The sequence below is a fragment of the Epithele typhae genome, assembly GCF_022376455.1.
Source record: "Epithele typhae strain CBS 203.58 chromosome Unknown BXZ73scaffold_42, whole genome shotgun sequence".
NCBI classification, from domain to species: domain Eukaryota; kingdom Fungi; phylum Basidiomycota; class Agaricomycetes; order Polyporales; family Epitheliaceae; genus Epithele; species Epithele typhae.
Genome location: NW_025954233.1, coordinates 1 through 26,340, shown reverse-complemented (window position 1 = coordinate 26,340; position 26,340 = coordinate 1). Strand labels below are relative to the sequence as shown.

At 59.9% G+C, this 26,340-nt stretch overlaps 13 protein-coding genes across 13 annotated transcripts; 7 read left to right on the top strand and 6 right to left on the bottom strand.

Moving 5' to 3' along the window:
* Window positions 1-120: 120 nt before the first annotated feature.
* BXZ73DRAFT_103553 (uncharacterized protein) lies at window positions 121-1,425 on the top strand (the record flags this gene model as incomplete). The annotated part of the gene is made up of 3 exons (XM_048015617.1): window positions 121-1,047; window positions 1,107-1,317; window positions 1,403-1,425. The coding sequence occupies 3 exons, from the start codon at window positions 121-123 to the stop codon at window positions 1,423-1,425; spliced, it is 1,161 nt and encodes a 386-aa protein (XP_047875556.1).
* A 250-nt stretch (window positions 1,426-1,675) lies between these two features.
* BXZ73DRAFT_103552 (uncharacterized protein) lies at window positions 1,676-2,444 on the bottom strand (the record flags this gene model as incomplete). The annotated part of the gene is made up of 3 exons (XM_048015616.1): window positions 1,676-2,266; window positions 2,336-2,375; window positions 2,431-2,444. The coding sequence occupies 3 exons, from the start codon at window positions 2,442-2,444 to the stop codon at window positions 1,676-1,678; spliced, it is 645 nt and encodes a 214-aa protein (XP_047875555.1).
* Window positions 2,445-2,991: 547 nt separating this feature from the next.
* Window positions 2,992-4,395, top strand: BXZ73DRAFT_50590 (mitochondrial carrier; the record flags this gene model as incomplete). The annotated part of the gene is made up of 6 exons (XM_048020463.1): window positions 2,992-3,022; window positions 3,129-3,245; window positions 3,374-3,687; window positions 3,745-3,917; window positions 3,996-4,268; window positions 4,347-4,395. 6 exons carry the CDS (start codon window positions 2,992-2,994, stop codon window positions 4,393-4,395), a joined length of 957 nt encoding a protein of 318 aa, XP_047875554.1.
* Window positions 4,396-5,047: 652 nt separating this feature from the next.
* On the bottom strand, window positions 5,048-6,112 carry BXZ73DRAFT_21435 (uncharacterized protein; the record flags this gene model as incomplete). Its single annotated transcript, XM_048017623.1, has 4 exons — window positions 5,048-5,169; window positions 5,229-5,751; window positions 5,837-5,897; window positions 5,952-6,112. Coding segments are annotated over 4 exons (867 nt in total), but the record flags the coding sequence as incomplete, so codon positions are not given.
* A 222-nt stretch (window positions 6,113-6,334) lies between these two features.
* BXZ73DRAFT_50616 (uncharacterized protein) lies at window positions 6,335-7,801 on the top strand (the record flags this gene model as incomplete). Its single annotated transcript, XM_048020471.1, has 4 exons — window positions 6,335-6,407; window positions 6,507-6,800; window positions 6,872-6,978; window positions 7,034-7,801. 4 exons carry the CDS (start codon window positions 6,335-6,337, stop codon window positions 7,799-7,801), a joined length of 1,242 nt encoding a protein of 413 aa, XP_047875552.1.
* A 267-nt stretch (window positions 7,802-8,068) lies between these two features.
* Window positions 8,069-11,316, bottom strand: BXZ73DRAFT_91265 (POP1-domain-containing protein; the record flags this gene model as incomplete). Its single annotated transcript, XM_048025919.1, has 13 exons — window positions 8,069-8,156; window positions 8,204-8,343; window positions 8,404-9,312; window positions 9,366-9,540; window positions 9,592-9,680; window positions 9,735-10,209; window positions 10,261-10,436; window positions 10,496-10,572; window positions 10,623-10,719; window positions 10,779-10,893; window positions 10,945-10,994; window positions 11,052-11,098; window positions 11,157-11,316. The coding sequence occupies 13 exons, from the start codon at window positions 11,314-11,316 to the stop codon at window positions 8,069-8,071; spliced, it is 2,598 nt and encodes an 865-aa protein (XP_047875551.1).
* A 236-nt stretch (window positions 11,317-11,552) lies between these two features.
* BXZ73DRAFT_50492 (uncharacterized protein) lies at window positions 11,553-12,305 on the top strand (the record flags this gene model as incomplete). Its single annotated transcript, XM_048020443.1, has 5 exons — window positions 11,553-11,722; window positions 11,776-11,905; window positions 11,961-12,093; window positions 12,150-12,185; window positions 12,250-12,305. 5 exons carry the CDS (start codon window positions 11,553-11,555, stop codon window positions 12,303-12,305), a joined length of 525 nt encoding a protein of 174 aa, XP_047875550.1.
* A 983-nt stretch (window positions 12,306-13,288) lies between these two features.
* On the top strand, window positions 13,289-14,255 carry BXZ73DRAFT_91263 (uncharacterized protein; the record flags this gene model as incomplete). The annotated part of the gene is made up of 3 exons (XM_048025918.1): window positions 13,289-13,513; window positions 13,574-14,115; window positions 14,177-14,255. The coding sequence occupies 3 exons, from the start codon at window positions 13,289-13,291 to the stop codon at window positions 14,253-14,255; spliced, it is 846 nt and encodes a 281-aa protein (XP_047875549.1).
* A 548-nt stretch (window positions 14,256-14,803) lies between these two features.
* BXZ73DRAFT_50648 (uncharacterized protein) lies at window positions 14,804-17,446 on the top strand (the record flags this gene model as incomplete). Its single annotated transcript, XM_048020476.1, has 8 exons — window positions 14,804-15,404; window positions 15,458-15,540; window positions 15,593-15,706; window positions 15,760-16,005; window positions 16,058-16,406; window positions 16,459-16,585; window positions 16,639-16,801; window positions 16,859-17,446. The coding sequence occupies 8 exons, from the start codon at window positions 14,804-14,806 to the stop codon at window positions 17,444-17,446; spliced, it is 2,271 nt and encodes a 756-aa protein (XP_047875548.1).
* Window positions 17,447-17,765: 319 nt separating this feature from the next.
* BXZ73DRAFT_91262 (acyltransferase ChoActase/COT/CPT) lies at window positions 17,766-19,871 on the bottom strand (the record flags this gene model as incomplete). The annotated part of the gene is made up of 7 exons (XM_048025917.1): window positions 17,766-18,188; window positions 18,261-18,757; window positions 18,809-18,980; window positions 19,036-19,345; window positions 19,410-19,420; window positions 19,447-19,713; window positions 19,752-19,871. The coding sequence occupies 7 exons, from the start codon at window positions 19,869-19,871 to the stop codon at window positions 17,766-17,768; spliced, it is 1,800 nt and encodes a 599-aa protein (XP_047875547.1).
* A 1,128-nt stretch (window positions 19,872-20,999) lies between these two features.
* On the bottom strand, window positions 21,000-23,378 carry BXZ73DRAFT_50534 (DUF862-domain-containing protein; the record flags this gene model as incomplete). Its single annotated transcript, XM_048020454.1, has 8 exons — window positions 21,000-21,202; window positions 21,260-22,072; window positions 22,123-22,198; window positions 22,250-22,791; window positions 22,848-22,935; window positions 22,989-23,093; window positions 23,147-23,225; window positions 23,284-23,378. The coding sequence occupies 8 exons, from the start codon at window positions 23,376-23,378 to the stop codon at window positions 21,000-21,002; spliced, it is 2,001 nt and encodes a 666-aa protein (XP_047875546.1).
* Window positions 23,379-23,735: 357 nt separating this feature from the next.
* BXZ73DRAFT_103542 (YjgF-like protein) lies at window positions 23,736-24,289 on the bottom strand (the record flags this gene model as incomplete). The annotated part of the gene is made up of 4 exons (XM_048015615.1): window positions 23,736-23,834; window positions 23,888-24,019; window positions 24,076-24,173; window positions 24,235-24,289. The coding sequence occupies 4 exons, from the start codon at window positions 24,287-24,289 to the stop codon at window positions 23,736-23,738; spliced, it is 384 nt and encodes a 127-aa protein (XP_047875545.1).
* Window positions 24,290-25,661: 1,372 nt separating this feature from the next.
* Window positions 25,662-26,132, top strand: BXZ73DRAFT_50599 (uncharacterized protein; the record flags this gene model as incomplete). Its single annotated transcript, XM_048020468.1, has 1 exon — window positions 25,662-26,132. One exon carries the CDS (start codon window positions 25,662-25,664, stop codon window positions 26,130-26,132), a length of 471 nt encoding a protein of 156 aa, XP_047875544.1.
* Between the last annotated feature and the right edge of the window lie 208 nt (window positions 26,133-26,340).

Sequence of the window (26,340 nt, the reverse complement as noted above, 5' to 3'; positions counted from 1 at the left end):
AATGTCAGCTTTTTCTTGCCCAGGCCTATCGACAGTCACCTTCATGGCTGGCCTCCTTCTCAAACATGCGTCACAAGTGAAGAGAGGTCAGCAGAGGCTTTACGAGTCGCTGCCTCAGGGATGGATTCTCTGTACTCGATCGTCGTGGGCGGAATCAACTCCCTTGCTGCACACGAGCGCAGTGCTCTTCGGCCCATCTTCGGGGCCATCCTCGCTATCAAAACACTCTGTAATCTCCAGGTCGATGGTGATCTGCATCACCCCCTCTACCACAAGTCAGAAGATGAACAGTTCGAAATCCACGCACCCCTCACCTATTTCAGTCACGTTCTCGATGAGTTCCGTCCCCAATGTCGAGGGCACATTTCTGAAACTCTGCTCCTCAAATATTTAATCCTACCTCTATGCAAGAACATGGAGTCCCTGGAGCTCCCGGTAGAGAGTGCGCCGCTGCAGGAGATGGGCGACCATGACTGGTCACAACTTCGCTCTCTCAAGCTCTACGGCTTTCCTCCCTCCGCCACCGCTCTCGGCTGCCCCCTCCTCGGGACGCTCGTACGCATGCCGCACCTCCGCTCCCTCAGCCTCCAGTTTCATGTACCGCCAAGCGGTGATGTGGAGCCCATCTGGCCTCCGAAGTGGGCGGATGCCCCTTTCCCCTGGCCAGAGCTTGAAGAGCTCTTCATCACCAACCCCATCCCAGAAGACGGCCTCTGGTCGCGCCTCCCTCCGACCCTCCGCACCCTCTCGATGCGAGAATGGCCACCCAGGTGGGACCACGACCATTTCCGCGAGAGGGTTAGAGATGACGAGGAGAAGCAATCGGAATATCAAGCGAGGGACACGGCCCTCTCAACCGCGGCGCTGTGTCGGATCCTCCGCCAATGCCGCCTTCCGTCGCTCACCTCGCTCGGGCTCGGCTATACTGTCTACTCCGGAGACGGCGAATTGGTGACCTACGTCGGGAGCGCGTTTCCCCTCCTCCGCGTCCTCGGCCTCTATCGGCTGCCGATCCACGGATCGGAGTGTCAGTCGACGGATGCCCTGGTACGTCTCCTCAGCTGGCTCTTCGAGGATCACCATCTCTGAACAACCGGTCTGCGTAGACGGGGCTTGCACGTCAGCTCCTTCCACTTCGGTTCTTGCATACGCTCATCATGCACGTCGACCAAACAGAGAAGTCTATCGCAGGGCTTATGGACTGGTGCATGGTGGGCGGCTGGGAGCCGCAGCGATTGGACTTTGTCACAGACGTTTTTGAGCGCGAGTTGCCCAGCATCCGACAGATGGCTATCCTCTTGACGGACGAATACGACAGTACACTCGGTGGGGTGATGGCGCTCCACGTAGCTTCAGGGAGCACGTATCGGAAGTCGTGGTGGGCTGCGGGTGATTCCACCAGGCTCTTCGTCCACGGTGACGTAGGCAGTCTGTGCGGAGTGTTGTACAGTTACTAGAAAACGGAATCCTCGCGGCGTGCTAAGCGTCAAGGGGTTTCTCGCGACCTCGCCACCACTGTGACCGGCAAACTGCCCCCGCCGACCGGCGCGCCCTCAGGACGAGACCAGACGGGCATCGGATCGCGACCCAGAAGGAATCTACATATCATGGCATAACTCGGAAGAGTCGTCAGCACAAACAACAAGGAAGGAAAGAGATAGAACTGCGCACTCACTCAACTCGACCCATATCCTTCAAGTGCTCCGCCTTCGGGCCACGACCCCCACTGGGTGTCGATGTCGTGGAGCAACCTCTCGAGTTCTTCGCGGTGCTCGGCGTAGCTTTGGTCGCCCCAGGGGTAGGATCTGTGCGAAGTCGGGACTTGGCTCGGACCGCCCACCGACGACGTGTTGAATCCACGGGTCCGACGGCGCCGCGAGCGCGGAGCCGGGCGCGCACCAGGCTGGGGCTCACTCGGGGGCCGCCCGCCTGAAGCCTTCGCGCTCCGGACCTGGCTGGGGGTCACCATCGACCGCGGTTTCGGGTAGTTGAGGATGCCACTGTAGCGCTGCGGGTCGCTGGGGTAGTCCGCACCCCACACGAGCGATGCGGTCTGGATCGCGATGAAAGGCCTGCCGTTCGGGTGGAGCTCTGGGCCCCCGGCGGCGGCGGCGGGTTGGGTGGAGGCCGACGGCGGGGTCCGGTGGCTGGCGTCGTGGTCGTCCTTGGATGCCAGCGGCGAAGGAGAGTGGGGGGGAGATGCGGGTGGCGACGCACTGGCAACCTTGCCACGGTTGGGCGCGCACCGGATTTGGCTTGGGATGACCTCTGACAACGTTGGTGTCGGGGATGTCGATGAACATTGCCGCTGGGACCTAGTCTCCCCTGCGTATACCTTCCAACTACGAAGGCTGGTACCGACGTGTGCTTTACTACTGGGTTCGAAATCGATGAATACTCGACTGGGGAGGGGAAACACAAAGGACGTACGGCCTCGCGGACATGGCGTCTCACTGGAGCTGTCCGACGGGACGAGGGTGTTGCGAACGAGTAGCCTGGGGGGCCCTACGTCTTATCACCCTGGTCCGAGGCGTGCTGCGGTAGTGCAACTTCATGGCGGCAGCGCTTAGCACCATTCTGGTCTTACAACAGGGAGCGACCATGTCTTGGACCGCGCACTTCAAGGCGCTCACCGTCGTGCTCAACTTCGTCTCTGCATCTCATATCACGTTGGTGACTGCATGGTGGGTCCAAGCCGCGCTACGTCAGTACTTGGCTCGCCGATTTGCAAGGCGGGGAGATTGCGGGGGGAGATTGCGGGCTTATGAGGTCATCTTGCGTGGTGCATGAGCAGGAGCGCCGTGGCCGTGACGGAAGGACCCGGCGGTCCCGTGCCCACGTAATTTCCTGACCTTGCAAAGCCACTCCGAATCTCTCGCCGGATATCTTCCTCATCCTCCCATAGCCCCTCCTCCACCGCTCCCTGACCCGCCACCACGCCAGGGCTCCCCTGAGCCCTCAGCCGCGCTCTTCGCGGCCGCTACCCCGAGGATGCCCTCGCAAAGCGCGAACAGCATGATCGGTCCGTCCTTCCCCCTCTGCTTGGCGCTCCCTCCAATCATCTCACTTCTCCCGTTCTCGCCTTCAAAATCTGTATCGCCCCGTTCGTGGTCTTCGCGAACGTGCAGCTGGCGCAGGAGGTGGCCTCGTCGCCAGCGTCGCCACATGTCCGCTCGACGTCATCAAGACCAAGCTCCAGGCTCAGCGCGCACTTCACGGTCATGGCAGCTATATGGGCGTCGTCGGTGAGGCCTTCAACACTCTCATCGTGTTTCCTTCTGTCGAGGTAGCCTCGCTCAACCCGCGTTCTGCCCTTCCCCGCTGCCTTCAATCAACACCTTTGACGCATCCCATGCTCTCGCCCCACCACCAGCGACCGTCAAAAACATCATTCACCACGACGGGTTCCGGGGGATGTATCGCGGCCTTGGGCCCACCATCCTGGGCTATCTCCCGACTTGGGCCATATACTTCGCAGTTTATGACGGCATCAAACGTCACTTCGGCGAGCGGCCAGACGGCGTCATCGAAGAGCCCAGGCATGTATACCCCGCGGCGCAGGTCAAGGGCTACCAACCTCTTGCGCGTGAGCATCCATGGACATTACATATTCTATCAGCCATGTCGGCGGGGGCATGCAGTACCGTGTGTACTAATCCGCTGTGGGTCATCAAGACACGATTCATGGTCCGTGTGCTTTTTGTATGCGCCGCAAAGGACGTGCCACTGATCTTTCGCCCCCAGACACAACCACGAAACGAGGTTCGGTACAAGCATACGCTAGATGCGGCCTTGACTATCTATCGGACTGAGGGTGGCAGCGCCTTCTTTCGAGGGCTCCTTCCCAGTCTTCTTGGGATCACGCACGTCGCGGTGCAATTCCCTCTTTACGAACACCTCAAGCGAATAGCAGGTGGGTAGCCCGCCTCTGCACCCTCGAATTGTTCTGTTCAACGCCATCGCGTTAGCACGTCACCGCTCGGAGCCTCTTCAAGCACCACAGATCCTTGTTGTTCTGCCATCGCCAAGATGACGGCATCCATCGTCACCTATCCCCACGAAGTCGTACGCACACGACTCCAAACGGAGAAGCGCCCGCTGTCGATGAGCGGGCTTGACGGGAGCGACTCGACGCCGCGTCCCCCGCGCGGCGGTATCGTCCGCACCACCAAGCACATCATCGCACACGAGGGCTGGCGCGCCCTCTACCGCGGTCTGTCTGTGAACCTCGTCCGGACTGTCCCGAACAGCGCGGTGACGATGTTGACGTGAGTGCTCACCTGATCGCTCTTGTGTGCGCTATGGCGGGGAGGACCGGATCTGACGATGGCTTGGCTGTGGTTTAGGTACGAAATGCTCGTCCGACGCCTCAACGACAGTTCCGGAAACTCATAGCACGAGAGACTGCCAACCGTTTCTCGACACCTGCGCTCGCGCTCGGCAGACCGGGCATCTGCCGGGCACGCAGGCCGTCCCCGTCCGGTCTCCACACCCGACGATCCACGCAAGGCACCCTCGCTGGCCGCCGACCAACTTCCGATTTCTCCGACGACGCCCCAGACGGTGCGCGTCCCTCCTGCTTACACTCCGGTCCTGCCGAAGGCGTCGGTCCGCGCACGTGTCGCAGTTTGTTCCCGCTATAGATGAGGAGAGGGCATTGTATCATATACCACACGTTCCTTTCGTAATCGTTCGTGTACTCATCGAGAGGACCCATGTAGGTGCTGTAATACAGATTGGCTGCAGACAATCATGGAGTGCGAATCGATTCATGGCATCCTGGGCGTCATCTGTGTTGGATCTGAGTGTACTCATCCGCCGTTCAAGGAAGGATTTGTAAAGCGTTGTCGTATGTCTACAACAGATGACAGTGAAATGGTGCAACAATCAGGAAATCTTCTTGGCCTTCTTCTCTCCCAAGGAGGGCTCGGGACGCTCCCTCCTCCGTTTTGTCTTCTTTCTCTCCGGTCCTAGGCCCTCCATGTCCGCTGCCACATCCGACTCGGGAGGTGTGGCCTTTTCTGCATCTGCGTCCGCCACACGCCTTTGTTTCCGAGCCTCCTGCCTTCCTCGCGAGTTTGTCCGCGCGCCGCTTCCGCCGCGCCTCCTTGCTCACTCGCCTCTCCGCACGGAGCCGCTTCCTCTCCGCCCTCTCCGCCTTGCGTGCGGCTCGGTCGTCCGTCGAGACCGCGGCGTCACCACCGGGCAGGGCGTCCTCGTCGGAAGACTCGTCGGAGGCCCTCCCTTCCCCTTGCCCATCGCCTCAGCGCGCTCCCTCTTCTTCTGGTCTCCGGTCCGCTTTTCCTGCTCCTTCGCCGCCCGTCTCTGGCGCTTGCGCTCCGCCCTATCCTCCTCGCTTTCCCCACCCGCCTTCCGCTTCCTGTTCTTTTTGCCGTCCGCCTCCGAGGCAGCAGGGGCGACAGCAGAGGGCCCAGCCACCGGTTCCCCCGACGCTCCCTCTTCCGACTGACGGCCCCCTTCCTTCTCCTCACCCTCGTTCGTCAGGACCGGGCCGCGGTAGAACATGGAGTAGAGCAGCCGGCGCGCGGCCTGCTGCTTCGCGGCGCCGAGGACGCTCCGGCGGTGCGCGCCCGCGGGGGCCGCGGACGGGGTGGACGTCCCGGAGGAGGAGTCGGCGGGGGTGCGCGCGAGCGGGCGGCGGTTGGAGAGGATGCCGGTCTGCGTGCGCCTGAGCGCGGAGGCGCCGGGCGCGGGGGTGGATGCGCCGCTGTTGCCGGTGTCGTCGGCGTCCTGCACGAAAAAATGAACGTAAGAGAGGGGTAGGACAGAGACGCGGAGGAAACGTGAGGAGGAGGCAGGAGGAACGGCGGCTCACAGACTCGTCGTCAGAGTTGTGCACTTTGATCTGGATGCTGACTGCAGAGGCCTGGAATACGCTGAGAGTGCGGTGTGAGAGCGTGTACGCGGCGGCGTGGATGTAGAGGACGTACTGGTCCCAGAACGGAAACGCCTCGTCGCGGTCCTTCCCAATGCCCGACAGTGTTTTCTTCTGCAGAACCGTTATGGGCTTCGCAATGGCTCCGCGGCGGAGACCGTTGCCTTTCCCGGACCAGCCTTGAGAGACGAGATGCGCATGTCCGTCGAGCGGCATGGCGTTGGGCGGTGGAAAAGAGGGCGAGGGGGCGAAACGAGAGTTTGGCAAAGAGATCGGCCGTAGAGATCAGCATGCTGCAGGCGAAAAGTACGGGCCCACGTGATGCCGAGACGCGCGCGTGCACGCGGTGGCGGCGACGGGCGTCGTCGCGTCTCCCATTCAACCATCCCGCCACCTCCGTCCCGAACCCGCTCCCCCTTCCTCCCCTCCGCCTCAAGCATGTCCGGATCAAGAACACGAAAATTCAGCGGCGAGGAGAAGTCCCAGGTGCTCGCAAACCTCGACCTCGAAGGTCCGTGCCTCAGCCTCTCGTCCCCCTCGTCCGCGTTCCGCTTTCGGTTGGTGCAGAGCGCGCTAACGACCGAACGCCCCCTCTCCTTTCCTCCCGCAGTGGCGCACAAGACGCGCCAGTTCGAGGACTGGCTCGCAGACACGCTCGAGAACTTCCGGCGGCACCAGGAGAGCCTGATCCTGCGCATGCCGCGCGCGGTGCGGGGCGTGACGATGCGGGACTTTGCGCGCTTCGGCGGGGACGTGCAGGCGGCGCTCAAGGGCCTCATGCGCGAGCAGCTCGGCACGGAGGACGCGACGATCGACATGGGCACGCGGAAGCGGAAGTGGGTCGAGAGCCAGGAGGCGGAGGAGAAGGCGGCGAAGGAGGGCGACGCGCGGAAGGCGAAGGCGGGTGAGTCGGGCCTCCGCTGGGGACGCACGGACGAAGGGGACGGGGACGGGGGCTGATGCGTCTGTTGGCAGCACGGACTGTTGCGGCGACGCCGAAGAAATCTACGTCTCAGTCTGCTGCTCCGGCCTTTGGTACGGCGCAGAAGTCAAGATTACCGATTACGAAGACCCCAGCAAAGGTATGTTCTGCAGGCTCTCTCTGGGGGTGTACATACGACTCAGTACTCCACGCAGACGCGTACGGCTTCCCGTGTCCCCTCGAACGCAGTATCCCCCAGTCCACAGAAAGGCACATCGAAACCCTTGCCATATCCTCGCACACCCTCCCGTTTCCAGTCTCCCTCGAGGCCCAGCAACCGCACAGGCACCGCCCCAGGCAGCCGTGTACCGTCGTCCTCAACATTCAATCCCGTCATCCCCGGAGAGGCCGCCCACCCTCGCTGGCCGCGCCAGAACGAGCACATGCTGTCCGTGAACGGCTCGCCTCTCGCGAACCCGTACGAGCTCGACTTGAACAACTGGTTCAGCGCCATCGTCAACGGGGACGAGCCCGAGGGCGGGGCTCGTGGCGACACCAGCAAGAAGACGGCGGGCGCACGGACGCTGAAGACGCAGCGGAGCATCCTCATTCGCACCGCGTCCGGCTCGTCGTCGCTGCAGGCCGGCTCGTCGTCTTTCGGCAGCCACTCGCGCTCGACGTCGCGCGCGAGCACGCTCGTCGGCTCGCAGTCGGAGTCGTCGCAGCCAAAGGACGGTGGCGCACGCAAGGGGAGTATCGCGAGCGAGCAGACCGCGGACGACCCGTTCGCCGCCCCACCGGTGTTCGCCGCGCTGGTCTCGGTGCAGACCAAAGACGGGCATGTGCTCGAGTTCAACCCGCTGCAGACGTCGCCGGAGGAGCTCGACGCGCTCGAGGGGATTACGGACAGCGCGAAGAAGCAGGCGAAAGTGGACATGGGGCGGATGGTGCAGATGGCCGTCGAACGGTGGAAGCTGAGCTGAGGTTGTTCTGTGCCAACATATCATTCGACTTTCTCACCCATGGACCATAACCACTTTGTTTGCCATTTGATCATTTCATGTCTCATCACATCTTCACTCATATCCTCATCATCCGTCACCAGACATTGTAGACTTCCTCCTCATCAAGTGGGGTGTATAAACATAGGATACACCTGTGTCTACACAGAAAATTTAACGAGGACCTGCGCAGGCCGTCTAGTCCCGCAAAGCTTATTGTCGAATGGGAGTTGGGTATGTTGTGGTACCTTAATGTAGCAGTTCAACATAAGCCGCTCGGCAAACCGTCTCGTCTCGATTCCGGAGCTTCACCAAGAGGTTCGACCCGTTGCGCAACCTGTGAGACATTAGCCTTCGTGACAATCAGTGGTCGGGGACGCGCACCTGTGAGCTTGTTCCCTCAGTGCCAGATACCGAGAGAATGGAATTGCCCCCAGTGCATGCCCTTCACCAAGAGAGAGCGAGAAGCTCCCCGTGGTGATATACCCAATCACGGCGTCCCGGTCCGGAGCGACTTGCGAAAGCTACAACAACGACCCCGCCTGAGTCAGTCTCGCTGGGTATCCGACGAGCAGCACACCCACCTCGGTCTCGTCCTTCCCCTCAGGCAAACCCACAACTCCGCTCTTCCTCCTCGCCTCTGCTGTCATCCACTCCCGCGCCTCGTCGTCCGCGACTCCGTATATGACGGCCATGTCGTCCGGGCACCCCCGCCCGCAGAGCTTCAACCCAACGTGCACGAGCGCCCCGCGCATCATGTCCTCCGCGCGGGCGGAGAGTGGGAGGAGGCCGCGCTTGTCGCGAAGCTGGTTGAGGTGCACTAGGAGGCCCGAGGCCGGGTTGAGCATCGACGCGACAGTTGCGAGGAGAGCGGGGACGTCTGGGCCGCGGAGAAGCCACTCCTCCACCCGTGGGGTATTGGGGCCCGGCGGCGGAGCCTGCTCGGAGAAGGGAGCGGGGGCAGGGGTAGGAGTCGCGTCGACTTCGCGCTGGGCGTCGAGGAACACCTCGTCGTTGTCCAGAGCGGGTTCGGGTTCGGGAGCGGGCTCCTCGAGCCCCAGCACGACCCGCCAGTCCGGCCGCCACGGGCTCCGAGTGCCCAGCTTCGCGTAGTTTGGCCGCTTCGCGGGTGGACGGCGTTCCCAGAATGCACGTGCTTCGTCCGCGGCAGCGGCAGCGTGATCCGCGTACGCGGAGCACGCGGGGAAGTCGCGGGGGAAATGCGGGCAGCCGGCCTCGAACGTTTGCGTCTGGCATTCGCGCTGGCCACCAGTGCGCGTGCCGGTGTGGGTGAGCGAGGAGAAGAACGGCATGCCCCAGCCCTGAGGCACGACGAGCGTCCAACCGTGAATGGACGTGGTGGTCGTCAAACGTAGGCGGGAGGTGTCGCGGTCTGCGGAGGGAGCGGAGGGCTCGATTGAGCGTTGGATGAGGAGAACCGGGATACGTTCGTCGTTCCTTTCGGCCTTAAGGGGGGTGCCTGGAACTAGAAGCTTGTAGGATGTCAGATCATGACAAGCGACGGGTTGGCCGGACGAGCATTTACCTCGGCTCGTCTTGAGTCGATATCTTTCTTCTGGTACCGCGGTTTGCGCAACGCCAGTCGCGTGTCTTCGTTCCATATTTGGCTCTGTGCAAGCACACCAGAGGGAAAGACGGTGGACCCGACAGATAGATTCGTCCCTTCCTGAACCTGGAGCTTGATGTTCGCCGGCGGGAAGCTGACAACCTCAGTCAGTGCGTGCTGAAGGGGAAATGGTGGATTCAATTACCTGAGGCGAGGGTCGTGCACAGTAAACCCGATAACCATGCCTCGCGGCATGGAACCGGCAGTTTGTATTTGGTCTAGCGTGGACCAGAACTAAGGGGTAAGATCAGCGATCAGGTTGGGATGTTTGCACACCAATGACGCCACCTGCTTGAAGTCTGCCCTTTGGTCGCCCTCGACTGGCTTGAGCGCGCCTTTGATAACTTGGCTAGCCTTCGGTCCCACGAGGTCGAACATGTTGAAGTGTTCTCGAAGGTCAGCAATCTCGACCTCCGCGATGTGTTCACCTTGCTTTTGCTTGGCCGCTTCAAGTGCGAAAGATGCGGATGTGCGGAGGGCCTTATGGACCTCTTCTGTTACCGCAGGGTGGACACGGATCCAGATGGTGCGCATTCGCTGCTCGAAGCCTGGAAGCGGCGTGTCGTCGTTGAGGATTTCTTTTTCTTTCCCTTTCTTCTTTCCCTTCCCTTTGCCCTGGCCTCGGGTTATGGACGGCGCCTGCTCTGACTTGGATGAGGACGGTTCGGCGCGCCACAGGAGGGTTACGGGAGCGATGAAGTCGTAGGGATACTTATCGTATGCGTACACAGAAGTTTCGATGGTGCGCGCGCCTGCGAGAAAGCTGCGAATTGTGATCAGGTTATGGAATCACTCAGAAAGAAAGGCTCCTTGCCGTTTTGCACCGGGACTAGGACCTTGACAGTCACAACAGCGGTGTAAGGTTGACCGTAAAATACCCTCGGGACCTCTAAGCTCAATTACGGCGTAGTAAGATGCATCATGCAATATTGAACCGTGTATAGAAGCTCTATGGGATGGTCGGAAGGACTTCTCTGTAGGTGTTACAGCCTGTAGTCTGAATGTTAGCCAACAGCGACCCGAGATGTTGGATCCTTCAATTCACTCACGAGTCTATATCCCCACATTTCCTCCATATGCATACGTTTGGAATGCCATATGTGTGTCTCTAACCACGCTTTATCCTCTGTTCGTGTCAGCAAGTTCATTCAGAGGACTGACTAGTTGAGAACATACTTTGCCGTCGAAGTAGATCGGTCGTGCGCTTGACTTTCCTTGCTTTTCCTTGCTTTGGGTTGCGCCTTCCAAGTGATTTGCGCTTGACAGGATCCATCTGCGAAAAAGGGATAAGAACTGGGGAAGGGTTTCCATTCATCGTAGCATAATACCAACCTCGGCTTGTGCCTTGTCTCGCAGTTTTAGTGGCACGCGACGAACGTCATGGCTTGCCGCACGTCGGCGCAAGTGTCGGGGTAGTTGCTGCCACGCTCGCGTCGTGGAGCTAGATCTGGAGCAGCAGTCACGCAGTGAATGCAAAGCATATTTGATCACTACATACCGGGCATTCTGCATAGCCTCGTGCATCGCGTTGATCTCAAAAGCCCTTGCCTTGCAGAGCACATAGTCAAGCAATCGTAGAATGCGGAAAATTTTGCTTTAACTCACTTCCGCAAAACGCTCGACATCCACAGCTCCGGGAAGACCCTTCATACCTTTCGAGGCGGGCCGTTCCTTTAGACAATCCGCATAAATTCCAGACAAAAAACTCACTTTCAAACCGCACAGACTTGGAAGACCCTGCCTCTGCATTTCCAGAACCTCGTGACGATGCTCCGGGCTGTACTGCAATTGTACGAGCGAGCGCTGTTTTCTGTTTCTTACGTTCTCGTCCAGAAAGCTCCTCCGAAGGACTGGGTCGTTTTGGGGCCATGCTGCTGTGCTGTACCGCGCGCAGACGATGCGCCCAGCAGTACGCGCGTGCAAATGTGGAGACAATAAAGTTGAGAGTAAGTGGCTGAGGACTGGGCGCGCGCTGCGCGAACACGACCTGCGCGCACTCTGAGCTTCCCGATCGGGCACACACGTCACGCGTCGATACGCGCTGGCCGCCGTCGAGGACGACAACACCGGGTTCGCCGGCCACCATCGTCAGCGACACCGTCGGCCATGGCCTCCCTCGCTGCGCGCTCCTTACCTTCACTCGCTCGGGTTCAATCATCGCACGCAGGTAGCCGCTTCATCTCTACCACGCGGGTCGTGCGCCAGGACACGGCAGCAACACCGAATCTGGGTTCCGTGCCTCCTGCGAAGAAGCCCGTGGGGGCATTCCGTGGAGGGTGAGTGCGGTACGATTTTGACCTCTCGTTACTCAAGAGTTGGACTACGACAGGATTGTTGGGTTCCTGTTTGGGTTCTCTTTGGCGTCGTCCTTCGCCGCGTACCACTTGCTAGAGGAGTACAAGATGGCCTCTGCGGCACTGCAGGCTAGCGTGGAAGAGCTTCAGGCGAGCACGCAAAAGGTGCGCAGTTGTGAATATGCTACCTGCATGATATGTGTGCAAACGAGAACACCAGGTCTCCGCACACGTCCGAAGGATTGAGGCTGTGGAGAAAGAGCTCAAAGCATTGAGCGAGACTGCTGCCACCAAGGAGGACTTCTCTCGCGTACGCGCCGAGATGAAGAAGTTGTACGACGGTTTGCACGTTGGTGAGTATAGTCATTGACGCCGATGGAAAGCTAACCTGAGTGCTTCTTCCTTGCAGAATTTCTCGATCTGCGGGCTCATGTATGGGGGATCCGTGAGTATTTCTCCTCTGTTTTGAAGGTCTACAAAAATTAACACAACGTCATGACTGAATGCAGAACAAGATCTGCACTCCTTGTCGAAAAAGGAAGCCTCCAGCGTTCGCCTTGTGTAGAGGAATAGATGCGCATTTATCCCCTGCCACAGTCGTTGCTCTGGAGCATGGCTCGCGAACATGCTATGCTCAAGGCTCAACAATGAGGCAGTGGTGGCACCCTTCGAATCGGACCCATTACTTACGGTGTGTGATAGGATCGTGTATCTTTCTTCCGGTGCTACCAATAGCCAGGCGACGCACAACATTCCCATCTTCTTGTCACGTCGATGATGGCTACGGGGGCGCTCGGGGCAAATACTCGGGCTTTCTATTGCCACCTCATCGTGAAGTCGAGGTCGTGAAGCAGAAAGCGGCCCGAGATCGTCCGACTCGAGTGTCTGCGATCGCGGGACGAATTGGCGCAAGATGGTGCCTAACGAAAGGGCCTGCGAGCTGGGCTGTCTGGGCCAAGACGGAAGCAAGTTGGCCGATTTGCCCATGACTACGAACGGTTGCATGCGCATTGCGATTGACCGAAGGATCAGTATCGTATCACAGGCGCGTTCCTGGCTTAATGACATTGATAGAATCCCCGCCCAGTCGGCAGCATTTTACCCGGGCCCGAGCGGCCCGAGCAGGGCGACTGGTCACTGCAGAGAGGCGAGGACGTATTGATCAGAGTCGCTACGCGGCATGAAACCAGGACAACGAACTGCCGGGTGGAAGTTCGATGGGAAGATGCAAGTGCGCCCGCCTCCCGCCGCAACATCGGATCTTTTACGATGCTCATCGCCCACATGGCAACCTCGCCCACTTCGCGAGGCACGTTCCCGGCCCCCCGCCGACCTATAAAGCCCTCACTGACATCGCGATGTTTCCCCATTCATCCTCTTACTAGCCAAGACCGGGTCTTGTCGTTCTTTCAAGTTCACCCTTCTTTGTATGTTCGATCACACTCCTACCTGTCTCGTATCCCTCATGTCGCTCACAGGTCGCTGGCGTCCCTCCTTTGAAACTTTTGCGAACAACCACACCGAATCCGGCACCACACAGTTTTCACCATGGTCTGCATCAAGTCCTTCATCGTTCTCTCTGTCTTCTCCGCTGTTGCCGCGGCCCTGCCCGCCTTCCCCCAGCGCCGTGAGGTTCCCCAGGAGCACTCCCATGAGGCCATCTTGCGCACGGTTCGCACCACCCTGAACCTCAACAACCCTGACAAGATTGTCGACCCCGTCTTCTCGCTGCTCGGAGATGCTGCCGCGAAGCAGGGTGCTGGTTCCATCACGGTGAGTCTCTTGCTTTGGTACCACTGGCTCAACAGCCTCATGCGCTCTGCTTGTCTCCAGGACCTTGCCTGCTTCCAGCAGGCCGTCGCCGACCAGGCGTTCACCAATGCCAAGACCGCCGGCGATTCCGCCAGCATGATCAACGCACTCATGTTCCGCGCCGTTGAGCGTAACACCGGCGGCGTCGGTGTCAAGTCCGCGCTCTGCACACAGACCGCGAAGAACCCCGAGGTCGCTGCGATCACCCAGCACCAGGACCCCGCGTCTGACGGTGCCGCCGCGACAAACAAGGCGATTGTTCTCGCTCTCGCGAAGGAAATCGCCAAGCTCGGCGGTGACCCCCAGCTCGCGCTTCAGACCGGTACCTTCGCCCCCGGCTCCAAGAGCGACAACACCGGCAAGGGCAACAGTTGTGACGATGCGAACGACGCCACCGGCTGCATTATCTCCCAGAAACTCCTCGTCGAGGATGCCACTGCTGCTGAGATCAACGCTGCCGTGGCCGGCATTTCTGGCAGCACTGGCAGCGGTACCGCGACGTCGACCGACTGTGCGGACGCGACGGTCACGGTCACAGTGACCCCTACGGTTACCGCCACTGTGTATGTATTTCTTCGAGGACTACCAGTGGGCTTTTGCGAACTAATACAGCTAATGCGACAGTGACACGGCCGCGACGTGCGCTCCCCCCAGCTCAACAGTCGTCGTCACCGTGACGGCGGCTCCGACCGCGCGTCGCTAAACAGCCACTCGTCCCGATGTTCGACTTGTGAATGACCTTGGCCCACCGACACCCTGGCGGCTTGGTGAAAACATTGTTGCACGCGGAAGGGACCCCCTCAGATACCTCCTTCCGTCACCCGACTTTCAACCCTGTTTGGCTCATCGGCTTCTTCAACCTTTCTCGGGTAACATTTGCAGCAAGTGTGTACTTTGAACAGCCCTTGTGCCTCGGTGTTTTCCTGTTGTATCGCTACGATAAAGCTTCACCTCTTCACTCCTTTTGCCGCCAATACAATTGCGTCTCATCCGCGCTCCCAAAATTCTCCCTTGTGTTGTCTACTACTTCAAGCGAGACCATGATCTAGTGGTCGATTATCAGTGGATGTTGGTTCAAGAGACATGCGCGTGCGCGGCCCTTGAGAGATGCATGGAACGCGGGCGAAATCTCATGCTTGTGCGGCATTCGGGGAATGCGGCGCTTACGCATTTCCGACCACATCGCGCCTTTCGTCTGCTCACTCATCGCCACACCTTGCAGCTTCCCCCTCTTCGACCTATCTCAGAGCCATGTCCGACCGCGGCTACGTTAATCTCGTCCGCCACCTCACCCGCCCGACGTCCACCCTCTCGCCGGAGACCCTCCAAGCCTCGATCGCGCACTACCTCGCCCGCCCACCGTCCCCGCTCCCGGGCACGCCCACCGCACTCACCGCGTCCGTCCTCGGGAGCGCGCTCTTTCGCCCGCACCGGCACGCACAACTCGCCGCGCTCGCGCTCGCGTTCCGTCACGCCGTGCACCTCCGCGTGGGGGTGCTCAAGGAGGCCTCCCGCGGCGACGGTGGCTTCTCGCTCTCTGCCGTTCTCGCCCCGGAGGAGCATAGTGGGCGGCGCGTCGCAGCGCGGCTCGGGCGGTGGTGCCGCGACGTGTGGGCAGGGTGCGGAGGGAGCGCGCCGCTCGCTCGGCTCGCGTGCGTGGTCGGGCTGTTGTTGGGGTTGGAGGACTGGGAGGCGGAGTTGAAGATAACGGAGAGGGAGGCGCGGGTGAGGGTCAAGGCGGAGGAAGAAGTCGTGCTTGCAGTCGCGGAGGTAGTGGATGCGTACGCCCCGGACCCATCTGGCTGGGGTGTGGACTTCAAGAGGTCGGTGGAAGCAAGGGCGGAGCATGAAGGTGCGCATATACTCTACTTTCCTGCAAGCTACAGAACCGATTCTGCTCTACAGACCCCTTGGGCCTCGCAATCACACTCACTGCACAGTGTGCGCCTTTGGTTGCGGCGCAGAGACTGCAAGCTCTGCCACTCCCGGTGTGTTCGAGAATATCATGCACCGTTTTTTGACTCAACTCTGGATGCATAGGCCATCTTGGACGTCCTTGTGAGTACCATTGAACAGACGTTCCGTGGAGGGGCTTTCCTTGTTGGGGCATCCACCAGTTTCACATGGAATACAGAGGGAAAGGTTGCTGCTTCGGTGGGTGCTACTCCTAAAGCCGCCAAATATCCTCAAGCTGAACTACACCGCAGTCCCCGCCCAACTTCTCAGATACGATACGGCAGATATCAGGCTCGCCGTATCTAGCGTCTATGGCATCGTACGCCAAATTCACCTCACTTTCTCTCACCAATTTGGTAGAGTCAAGACCCGTTCCTGGCTGGCAAACAATACAGCAAGTGCTAGCTCGTTTCAAACAGCTCACAGCTCGCCTAGAGGATGACTGGGTGAAATGTGCACTCGCAAGTGTCACTGGTGACGAACAGTTTGCAGGTAGCGTCGTTCTGGCGGTCGTCTCGACGCTTGCTTACGCTGCAGTATGTAGATGAGAGCAGTCGTGATCTGACGAAGACGACATGGTCGATCCTCAAGACCCTATTGTTCACCGCCTTGATGATTTCTCAGTCGGTTTTGACAGCGGTTGTCTTCGTTTCTCAACCCGAAGACGCTACTGCAGCACCGTCTCCTTTTGCCCTTGCACTCGAGATCCTTCACATTCTCTCCAACCTCTCGTTTGTCATGCCTCAATTTGGTGGTGTGGCTTCGACCTCGGAAGGATTACCCGAACTCAAGCGCGCATTCTACATGGCACTAGATGTACTTTCGGAAAGCGAGACTCAAAGCCGAAGGTTTGTGGAGGAACTATGCGAACGAGATTCATCTATGAGCAAAGGGAAAGGTGTGTGACTGTGGGCTACGGTTTCGATTACTGATACTGAAGTATCCCATAGGACCGGAGACGATTCCGCGCCCGCTGCTTAACGCCAAGAAAGCATTTGCTCTGGCTTGCGCTGAACAGCTTGTGCCCGTTCTACCCGAACTCACGATCCGTGACCAGGTGTACCCCATGTGTTTCCCGTAAGGTTCTTCCTCTCGAGTGAGACTCTGCGGGGCTTACCGGTTTCTCTCAGGCATTTGTGGGATACTACCCATCGCGAGACATATGAATCAGCGCATTCTGTCATGCTATCAATCTTCGCATCTCACGCGAAGGGCAAAGGTGCGAAGAGCAAAGCTCCAGGACCGGCATTCGCAGAGAAGGTAGTGCCCCTATACAGTCGCTGTTTGATCGAAGTACGTATCTGAACGTTGCGCTTTCTTCATCTCTGACACGGGCCAACACTTTCACAGAACTCGCCAGACGGACATCTCAGCACGGCGCAGCTCTGTCTGGCATACGCCGCCCTCGTCCGGAGTGCAGGTTCCTTCGGCTACGGCGCCGTCAACACGACTACTTCCAACCGCACGCCTTCCGACGCCTACCCGCACGCTGACGCGCTGGCATGGTACTGCGTCGACGCGCTACTAGATGCTATACGGCGCACCAGCACCGCGACCGTCCTCATCCTTCACCTGCACCTGTACTCCAACACCCAAACACCGCGGCCGTCCGCGCACCTACACCGCCTACACCTCGCGCTCGTCGCGACGGCCGCGTCAGTCTCACTCACGTTGCTCCCGCGGCTGCTCACCGAGGTCGCGGCGATCATCATCGCCGTGCCGGACGACGCGGAGGAAATGCGCACGGAGCTGACCGACGCGCTCTTCAAGATTGTCGCTGAGGAGGTCGGAGACGCGGAGAAGGCGTACGCCATGGATTGGTGGTACGAGCACCGCGACACGCTTGCACGGGGGAGGGCGCCGGTGCGGGACCCAGTGTTCGAGGGCGCGGAGGCGGTTCCTGCTGCTGGGGCGCCGGATATCGTGTCTCGTCTTTAGTACGAGTGCTTTCGTGTAGAGGCTTTGCTCTGAATGTTGATATTGGATTTTCTGGATGTACAGTCTGTTTTGGATTACATCGCCGATTCGACAGTTCCCGCCAAGGGATTGACAGATGGTCTTCTCCATTGGTGCACGTTCAGTAATTAGATTACACGTCTGGATTACAGCCGCACGCCCGGCAGGTACATTGGCAGTCATTAGTGCTGGCGACAAGGTCTCTACCCAAAGAGCCGAATCCTCTAAACTCTAGGGGGGTGCCACTTTGGCTAGAAGAAAGCGACAAACCCGGTTCTCGCTCGTCCAAACGCTCACAACCTCAGAGCTTCGAATGTTCCTTCTTCGCCGCCGCCTTTGCCGCGTTTTCCATCATCGCCCGCGTCTCCGTCGCGGCCTCGGCCAGGTAGTGCTTGAGCTCCGCCGTGCGCCGCTTGAGGCTCGTGATCGTCCAGCGGATGTAGCCGTCCCCGATCGAATACGAGAGCCCGTAGCCGTCGGGGACGACCTCGCCGTAGCCCCAGCCGTCAAAGAACGGCGACGAGAGCTGCGAGGTCGAGAGCTCCCAGTGGTTCGTGCGCGAGAACGCCGGGTCGGCGTACAGCGCCGGCACGGGCTCGCCGTCCTCGAGGCACTTCTTGAGCCCGAACAGGTGCCGGTCGACGCCCTGGCCGTCCGCGGCCCACGCGGCGTACTGGAGGTGGCGCGAGACCGCCTTGCGGAAGAGCGCGGCGCGGTGCTCGTCCTGCGCGTCGCCGTCAGCTCGAGACAAACGCCAGGCACCCCGAGCAGCAGCCTAGCAGGGAGAAGGACGCACCGTCTGGGTGGGGTCGAGCATCGCCTCGGCCCACGCCTTGCTCTCCTTGCTCGCGGCGCGGATGACCTCCGTGCGCCCGAGCTGGTACTTGCGCGTCTGCGCGCTCTCGTAGCACACGCCCGGCCGGTCGAACATCTTGTGGAACGCGAGCTGCTTGACGAGCTGCGCCCACGCGTCCGGGGACGCCTTCTGCGTCTTGATCCACTCCTTGCCGTAGCCCTCGTAGTGGAGGACCTCCATGTCGTGCTCGCCGACGAGCGCGTCGAACGCCTTCTCCGCCTGCGCGATGTTCGCGCGCGTCTTCGCGTCGAGCTCGAACGTGAGCTCCGTGGGCAGCGCGAGCGAGGATGCGGTCGCGGCGGTGCGCGGCGCGCCGAGGTCGACCTTGTTCGCGGCGAGCGAGGCGAGCATGAACTCGTTCATGCGCAGCGTCGGGGTGCCGTCCATGCACGAGTGCTCGCCGAGGAAGCCCGACTTGCCGTTCTCGAAGACGATGACTGAGGCGAGGTTTAGGGCGAGGCGGAGGTGCATAGATCACGTAAACGCACCTTGATGCTTGTCGTAAAAGCGGTTCCTACCATCGCCGACCCAGCAAGCCCAGCTTGCTTGTTCACGGGTAACGGGGGAGTAGTCATCTAAGCAGACGACGACCATCGCGGACTCGATTTCCTCGAGCGTAGCTCCATTCTTGGGCGATGCGGCAAGAAGAGCTTCACGAGCCTTGGTAGAATATGAATATGAGGACAAGCGCAGGAAACATATGAAAAGCACTCACGTCGGTCCAGACATCACGGTTCTCGGAGGTCAACGCACCGACGGCGGGAGCCTTCTCGCTGCCAGCCATCCGAATGATGCGCTCGATCTGCACCTCCAGTTCCGCCGCCGACAGTTCCTGTCCGCTCTCGTCCGCGAGAGGGACTTTGAAGCACTTGTTCTTGCGGGTAAACACAACATGGTTGTTGGTAAAGGGGTATGCCTTAGCGGTATCGGAGGGCTTCTTGGGTATACGGCTCGTGTGGAAGAGCCATTCGTACGACTTCATCGCCAAGGGCGCCCCGCGCACCTTCTCCGGCTCGAGCAGCTGCCTGTACACCCACCACGGTCAACCCCAAGCAGCAGCAGCAGCAGCAGCAAAAGAGAGCGACGCACGTCTTTACGAGCTCCCGGAACGGGAGCATGCCTTCACCAGCTGCGCGGCGCGCCTTGCTTGGCTCGGCCGCGTCCTGTCGTCGACGTGGACGTAGTAGTAGCTCACGAACACGACTACCGGGTCGCGGTAGCCCATGTACGCGGCCTCGTTCCACCACTCCGCAAGCCAGTTCGCGCGCTCGGGGTCCGCTGCACGCGCCTGGAGGCGCTCCTGCAGGACCTTCGCCTGGTCCGAGACGACGAACGCGTCGACGGCCGCCTTCGTGGTCGCGAACTCGGCCGGGGTGAGGTGCGGCTCGACGGACTCGAGTACTTGGCGGCGGTGGAGGAGATGGTAGGCACGGGGAGGCGCGGGAGCGAGGCTTCGTAGCGGAGCATGGGGCCCTTGGACATGTCGGCGACGTAGCCCGGGGGCACGTCGGACTTGCGGGGCGCGGAGGTCTTCAGGGTGCGATTAGACATCTTGGGTCGGGTGGACTGCGAGGAGGGCCGGGTCGGGTTAGCATCTGTGATACAACGAGGGGGAGAGGCTAGGCAGAGATGCAGAACGGGGCTCCGTCCAGGTCACTATCGGGCAAGAGCTGGGGATCGGCGTGCAGCTGGCGGAACAGCAGCGGAGCACCGCGACTGGTCTTCGGGCTTCCAGACCCCGCGAGACCAGGACGGGCTCGTGAAAGCGGTAGGGCGCAGTTGCGACTGACCAGACCCTTGAACGGACGCATACAGCTCGCATGATCTCTCGGCGCATCGCGCAAAGTCCCTGCGTGTCATTGCGTCCGTCCCCAGGTTCGCTAGCGTCTTCCGCTTTCACGAGCCCGCCATCGTCCGTGCACGGCCGGCCTTCCCCATCCACCTTCCCATCCGCTCGTCGGAACGCCCCGCTCTCACGACAAGTCCGGGCTCGCGGCGAGAAGAGAAGCCACGAGAAGCCACCTCAAACGCAAGACGAGAATAAATGACATACCAGCAGCGAAAGCGACCGGGCAGCAGCGGCACTACTCCTGCGCGTGGACTGGAACATAAAAGCGGTCAAGAGCAGAGCAGCAGAGCAGGCAGGCGGAGCGGAGGGTCGCCGGGGTGATCTGGCACGTCGGGCGGGTCGTCCAGAAACCAGATGCAGCCGCCGATCGCAACGTTAAGTGCAGCAGGCGCGCCCTCGTGAAATCCGCGGGCGGAGGGAGATACAGCGGGCGCGAGCTGGGGCCCGGTGCGCGCGGAGTGTTTGGGGAGAGAGGCGGAGAGGGTCAGGGCAAGGTAGCGTCGCCAGGCGCGGCGGGGCAGGACGAGTACTTATGCATCGGCTCAAGGGCGGGGGCGAGCGCGCCTCCGGCAACCTGCTACCCCGCATCCGGCTCGATGGTCTTCACGAGGTTCTCCGGCCAACAACGATTCAACCAGCTCGCCAATTATCAATGCCCGACCCCGGGCCAAGGTCCGGCACACCGGATCATTGTCCGAGTCGCTGCCGCAACAGTGGACACTTGACGATTGTGTATCCGGCGTAAGACGCGCAGGTACTCGTGACAGAGATCAGCTACCAGAAACATACAGATATCATGGCCTAGGCCAGAGAAAACTCTAGTGTCTCCTTCACGAACAGAGCTTGTCCGCGACTTCCTCAATCAGCTTTCGCACCTCGGCCTTTTGCACACCGCTCTCGCCACAACCGCCCTTCGCGAGTTTGCTCTTCAGTGTCTCCCGTGCCTGCAAAACCTCCAACAACGGAGCCAACTGGCCCTCGTAAGACGGACTCAGGCGCAGCAAGAACGCCAGAGCCGCGACCAATCGATGCACTAGATGGACCCTCCGTGAGTCTCCGTTGAGGGCTGCCACATCCGAAGCCAACTCACCGACTTCCTCGCTCTGGGTCTCGTTCGTCAGCGCCTCCAGGACCGCGCTAACCATCTCCACCTCCCACTCCTCGTCCTCTGCCACCTCAATGTGTCCCATCCCCGTGCTCGCCGCCCGGCCCGTGACTCGCTCTACGCGACTCCGCTGCAGCGTCGCCGCGACGTCGAACGCGACGCTCGCCGCCGCCGTGCGCACCGCCGCGTCCCCGAAGAGCAGGCAAGCCACGACGACACACGTCACCAGGGCGCGCTTGCCCGCGGGTGCGTGCGCGAGGAGCGATTGGGCGAGCGCAGCGTGGGCGAAGCCGTTCGCGAGTAGACGGAGGAGGGTGAGGAGGTAGTTCCGGCCCGCGGTCTTTTGAGCAGGGTCCGCGGTGTCCAGGACCTGCGCCCCCTTATTAAGCAGCAGGGAGAGCGCGCTGGGAGTGGGTGCTGTCGCCAGCCAAGTTGCTACGGACTCCTCAAGCAAGGCGAGGCGCCACATGTCGACCAGTGGGAACAGTTGGGCTGGGGATAGGACGTTCACGAGGGAGGTGGTGGCAGTCGTCCACTGAGCTAACATCTGAGGCGTGCATTGTACAGCCGGCTTTTTGCTTGCGGATCCTGAGTCGGCGAACCGCGTCTTAAGGAAAGGCAAGAAAGAGGTGGAGATAGTGGCCTTAGCGGTCGTCAACTGCTCCGAAGGGGTCGCGGCGTCGATGAAGGTACCGAATTTGGTGGCCACGGTATCGAGAGCCGGTACTTGGGTAAACAAGATAGGGTCGGTTGACAACGCTTCTACTGCACGTAGTGACAGCTTTGTGTGTGGGTGCGCTACATAACAAAACTTAGATTTAGACGACAGTGTCATTACGGCGACGTACGCGGAAATGCTTGAAAGAGGAGCATGTCTACTTGCGAGCGCAGCTCTGCCGCATTTGCACCCTTAACCTCATTAATCTGGTACACAGTCAGAATCACATCGACAGAGAAAAATCGCTATATGCTCACCTTCTTGCCGTCCAAGAAGAACAAGAATGTCGGAGTTGCCCGAATACCATACTCCGCGCCAACCTGGTTACCCATCCCCGCCATGTCTACCTTGACGAACGCCGTTTTCCCGCCTCCGTTGCCGTGCGTCTTGTTGTGCGAAAGCTCCTCGAAGACGGGCTCGATCATCCTGCAAGGCCCGCATGTCGCAGAGGTGAAGAAGACCACAGCCGCTCGGTGCGACTGCAAAATGCCGTGGAGAGCCGACGAGTTTGTGCACATGTGGATGGGCGCCGCGACTGTCGCACTACCGGCGGTGGGCGTGCGAGGCAGCGAGGTAGGGACGGAAAGGGAACCTGTGGACATGGCCTGCGATGCCACGGCTTGAAGAAGGGCAGACGCGAGAGCCGGGTTGGGCGATGCAGCGGCAGCTTGCTGCATAGCACCTGGGGATGGGGCAGCCGGAGGAGAAGCGGCGCCAGGAGTGGGTCGGCGGAACATGGAATCGATGGTGGGTCGTAGGGCGGCTCCAAACGGTGTTGACAGGAAATCAGATGGGAGGTCTGGGGACGTGCAGTTTGGAAGTGTAACGGTGGACTAAGACGGAGGGAGAACGTACCTTTGATCCACGCAGGGATAGAACCTCCCGTCAAAAACCCAACACAGTCATTCGTGAAAGAGTTGCAGTTAAAGTCTAGAAGATGGTACTTGAACGCCAGTCAGCCGTGGGACAGCAGCGACTGACAGTGGATGGACTCACTTTATCCGCCGTGTATACATCACGCATCTCCTCGAGATATTCATTGAAGGTCTCCTCATCCAGCGCAGTTTCTCCCACGTCGACTACGTGCAGCGGATTTCCATGCTGCAGCCATTTCAGATTGTGAACGCACGGTGCCCGACCAGCAATTAACTCACATGAGATTGCCCTGGGGCGGTGATAGAGATGCCCTGACCATAAAAGACTTCCTTGCCAAAGATAACGACAGATGTGTGCCTGCGCTTCTTCGGTACTCAGCACACTGTGCGCGCCCGGGGAGTATGACAACACGCACCATACACCGTCTATCTGCTTTCCGGTTAATTGTCGTGAAAGCTGCTTTGCGAGCCCATTACTAAGGTCGTAGACATAAAGCTGAACTGTGGGCATCGTTGTGGTCGTTGCGGTATGGTGTAGGAGAGCAGAAGAGCAATAGGTAGGGCGGGCGGAGGGGTATCTGTGGAGGTTGCACGGGCGGAGGAAGCAAGTTATATGCGGACAGTCCGTTCGGCTGCGGGCTTGGAAATCTCTCGAAAGGCGACGCGTCGCATCCGGATCGCGATGACGTATCCCCTGATATGGGCGGCGTCTATCACCCCCGGCATTCTCGGAAATCCGGACAGTCAGCTGTATCCGACGCTGCATCGCGTACCATGAAAGATGCAAGCATGACGCTACGGATTGTGACCGAGAGTTAGAGCTATTACATATACAGGTATTTGAACTTCATCGACTGTGCTCATTAGCTTAGGGGAGCTCAGCAATGCACTCAATCTCCATGTCGGCGCCGAGGGGGAGGGCGGCCACACCGATGCAGGTGCGAGCAGGGGGATCGACGGGGAAGTACTAGGAAAATGTTTGGGCACGTTCGAGACGCACTGAGGGCGTGGATAACTCACCTCCAGGTAGACCTCGTTCATCGGCGCGAAATCGCGCGGAAGGTTCGCCAGGAAGACATTGCACTTCACAACCGCAGTGCGATCAACACCAGCGCCCTTGAGAACCTTTGTCATGTTGTCCAAAGCAACACGCTGGATCATTCGGGAGATTAGAGACAAATTTCCATCAGAGGCAACAGGGAGCGTACCGTTTGTGCCTGAACGCCGCCCTCAACGAGCTTCATGTCCCGGGTGATACCAATGCTACCAGACACATAGATGGTCTTCCCCGAGATGATAGCCTGAGCTGTAAGTGGTAGAATGTGAGACATAGACTAATGTGTTTGACGGAACGCAGAAATGCGTACAGTAGATGGGAAGAGGGGGGTTGGCCTCCTCAGAGAAAACGACTTGCTTCGTCATATTGGTGAATGTGTGCTGGGTGAGAGGTGGAAAGCGGCGGGGCTGTTGAGCAGGATGCAAACAGGAAGTATATATACACGCGATCGGATAATGGTGGGCTGACGAAAGATAGGTTGTATACACTATCCCGTCGATCAGTGGGGAGGGCGCGTGTTATCGATGGCCTTCTAAAGTCATGGCCAGCTGCTAGCGCAGTATATACTCAGTACTTAGCATTAAATTCCAGAAACCTCGGCGACGCAGGTGATGTCGGCGTACAGGTGTCTTTTGGCAGGCTAGCCAGAGCAAATAAATGGTCACGGAGAGAGGGCCCATTGGCGGATCAAGCCCACGGCCGGTGGTGGGCGGCGCACCAGGGCCCGGGGAAGTAAAGGAGTTTAGAGTTCCAAACTCGCTGTTTCCCCATTCACCAGCACTATTTAACATTGTGCGCAATTATATGCCGAGCTGAGGGCACCACGCGGTTGCAAGGAATTCGGTTCATTCCAGCTTGATTCAAGCAGGTCTTGAACTTCATAAGGCGTGACACAAATCACGAGATATGCGTCACGTCGCGTCCTGACTCAGCGACGCCACTGACGCGTGAGCCGGGCCCGAGGACTCACTTGCATTTGTAACCCCTCCTTGTGTCTGGAGCCTCCTGCTCAGTGCCCACCCACTCTTTCGTGACCCTTGCCTCGGTCGGGACGACCACATTTCCAGCCTTCCGAATTCTTGAAGCTCAAACTCCAAGTGTGCCCGGGCCGCTGGCTCCGAAGTCTTCCCAAGCTCAAGCGCAAGCCTGCCCAGTGTGTCCCGCAGCCCAGATCGCAGAACCTGAAAGTCGTGGTATATGCCCGGCTCCATTGCCAATGTCGAGAGCAACTCCATCAACGGGAGCGACAGTGAGGACGACTTCGACTGGGAAGAAGTCGAGGTAGGGCAGGCTGCCGCAGCCGATGCCTCCCAACTCGATGCTGCAACAGTCTCGAGCGTCCATGACTACTATGCGAGCATACATGGCCCGGAGGAGGGACCGTCCGAGAAGCCGCATTTGGAGATCACCATTAAGACTCAGGGGAAAGGCAAAGGAGATCCCAAGTGCGTTGTCCTCAGACTCCCACATCAACTCAGATTCACGAGAACGCGCACAGGAAGAACGAGCGAGCACTCCAGCTCGCGGCAGAACGCGCCGTACGTCTCGAATGCCACAAGCTACACACCGTAGCGCTCCTCGTGAGCGCGAGAGTTCGCAACCACTGGATCAACGACCCGCTCCTCCACGTACGTCCCCGACACCGCTGGTAGTCTCGTGCATTGCGTGACCGTGCGCGTGGACCTGCAGGCGCGTTTGATGTCCCTCACTCCGATGTCGCTGCAAAACGCCTTCACGATGATCACCAAGTCGCGCATCCCCGAGCCCGCGAAGCGTGGCCGCCTGTTTGAGTCCGCCATTGAGCGGCTCGTGCAGTGGTGGGCACACGACTTCTTCGAGGTCACGCCGACCGGGCACATCCGCTCCCGCACCTTCAACGACGTCCAGAAGCTGCTGAAGCCCACATCTAAACCGGACCCCAAGGGCAAAGGCAAAAGGCGCGCGACCGACGATGACGACGGCGTCGATGACGAGGAGCGCTACGGGATTGACGGCGAGAAGATCAGGGGCGAGAAGAGCCTGATGAAGCACGCGCTCATGCAGAAGGGCTCGCGCGACACGAGCGCGCAGCTGTTCACCGCGCTCTGTCGTGCGCTCGGTATCCCCGCGAGGTTGGTCGTCAGCTTGCAGAGCGTGCCTTGGCAAGCAGGCGTCGGCAAGCCAAAGCCCCCTGGAAAAAAAGAAGAGCGCGGTGGAAGCTGGCGCTAACGGCGGCTCCAAGAGCAAAGGCACGGGTAACGCGGCCGATGCTCCGCCTGAAAGGGAAGGCGACGAAGACGACGAAATGGAAGACGTCTCGATTCCTGAGCCAGCTGGGTCAACAGGCCCAAGAGGACGATCCCTCTTCCCTGGCGAAGGACAGCAACTGAACGGTGCTGCTCCATCGCTCTCTTCCAAAGCTCAGGGGAAACAAAAA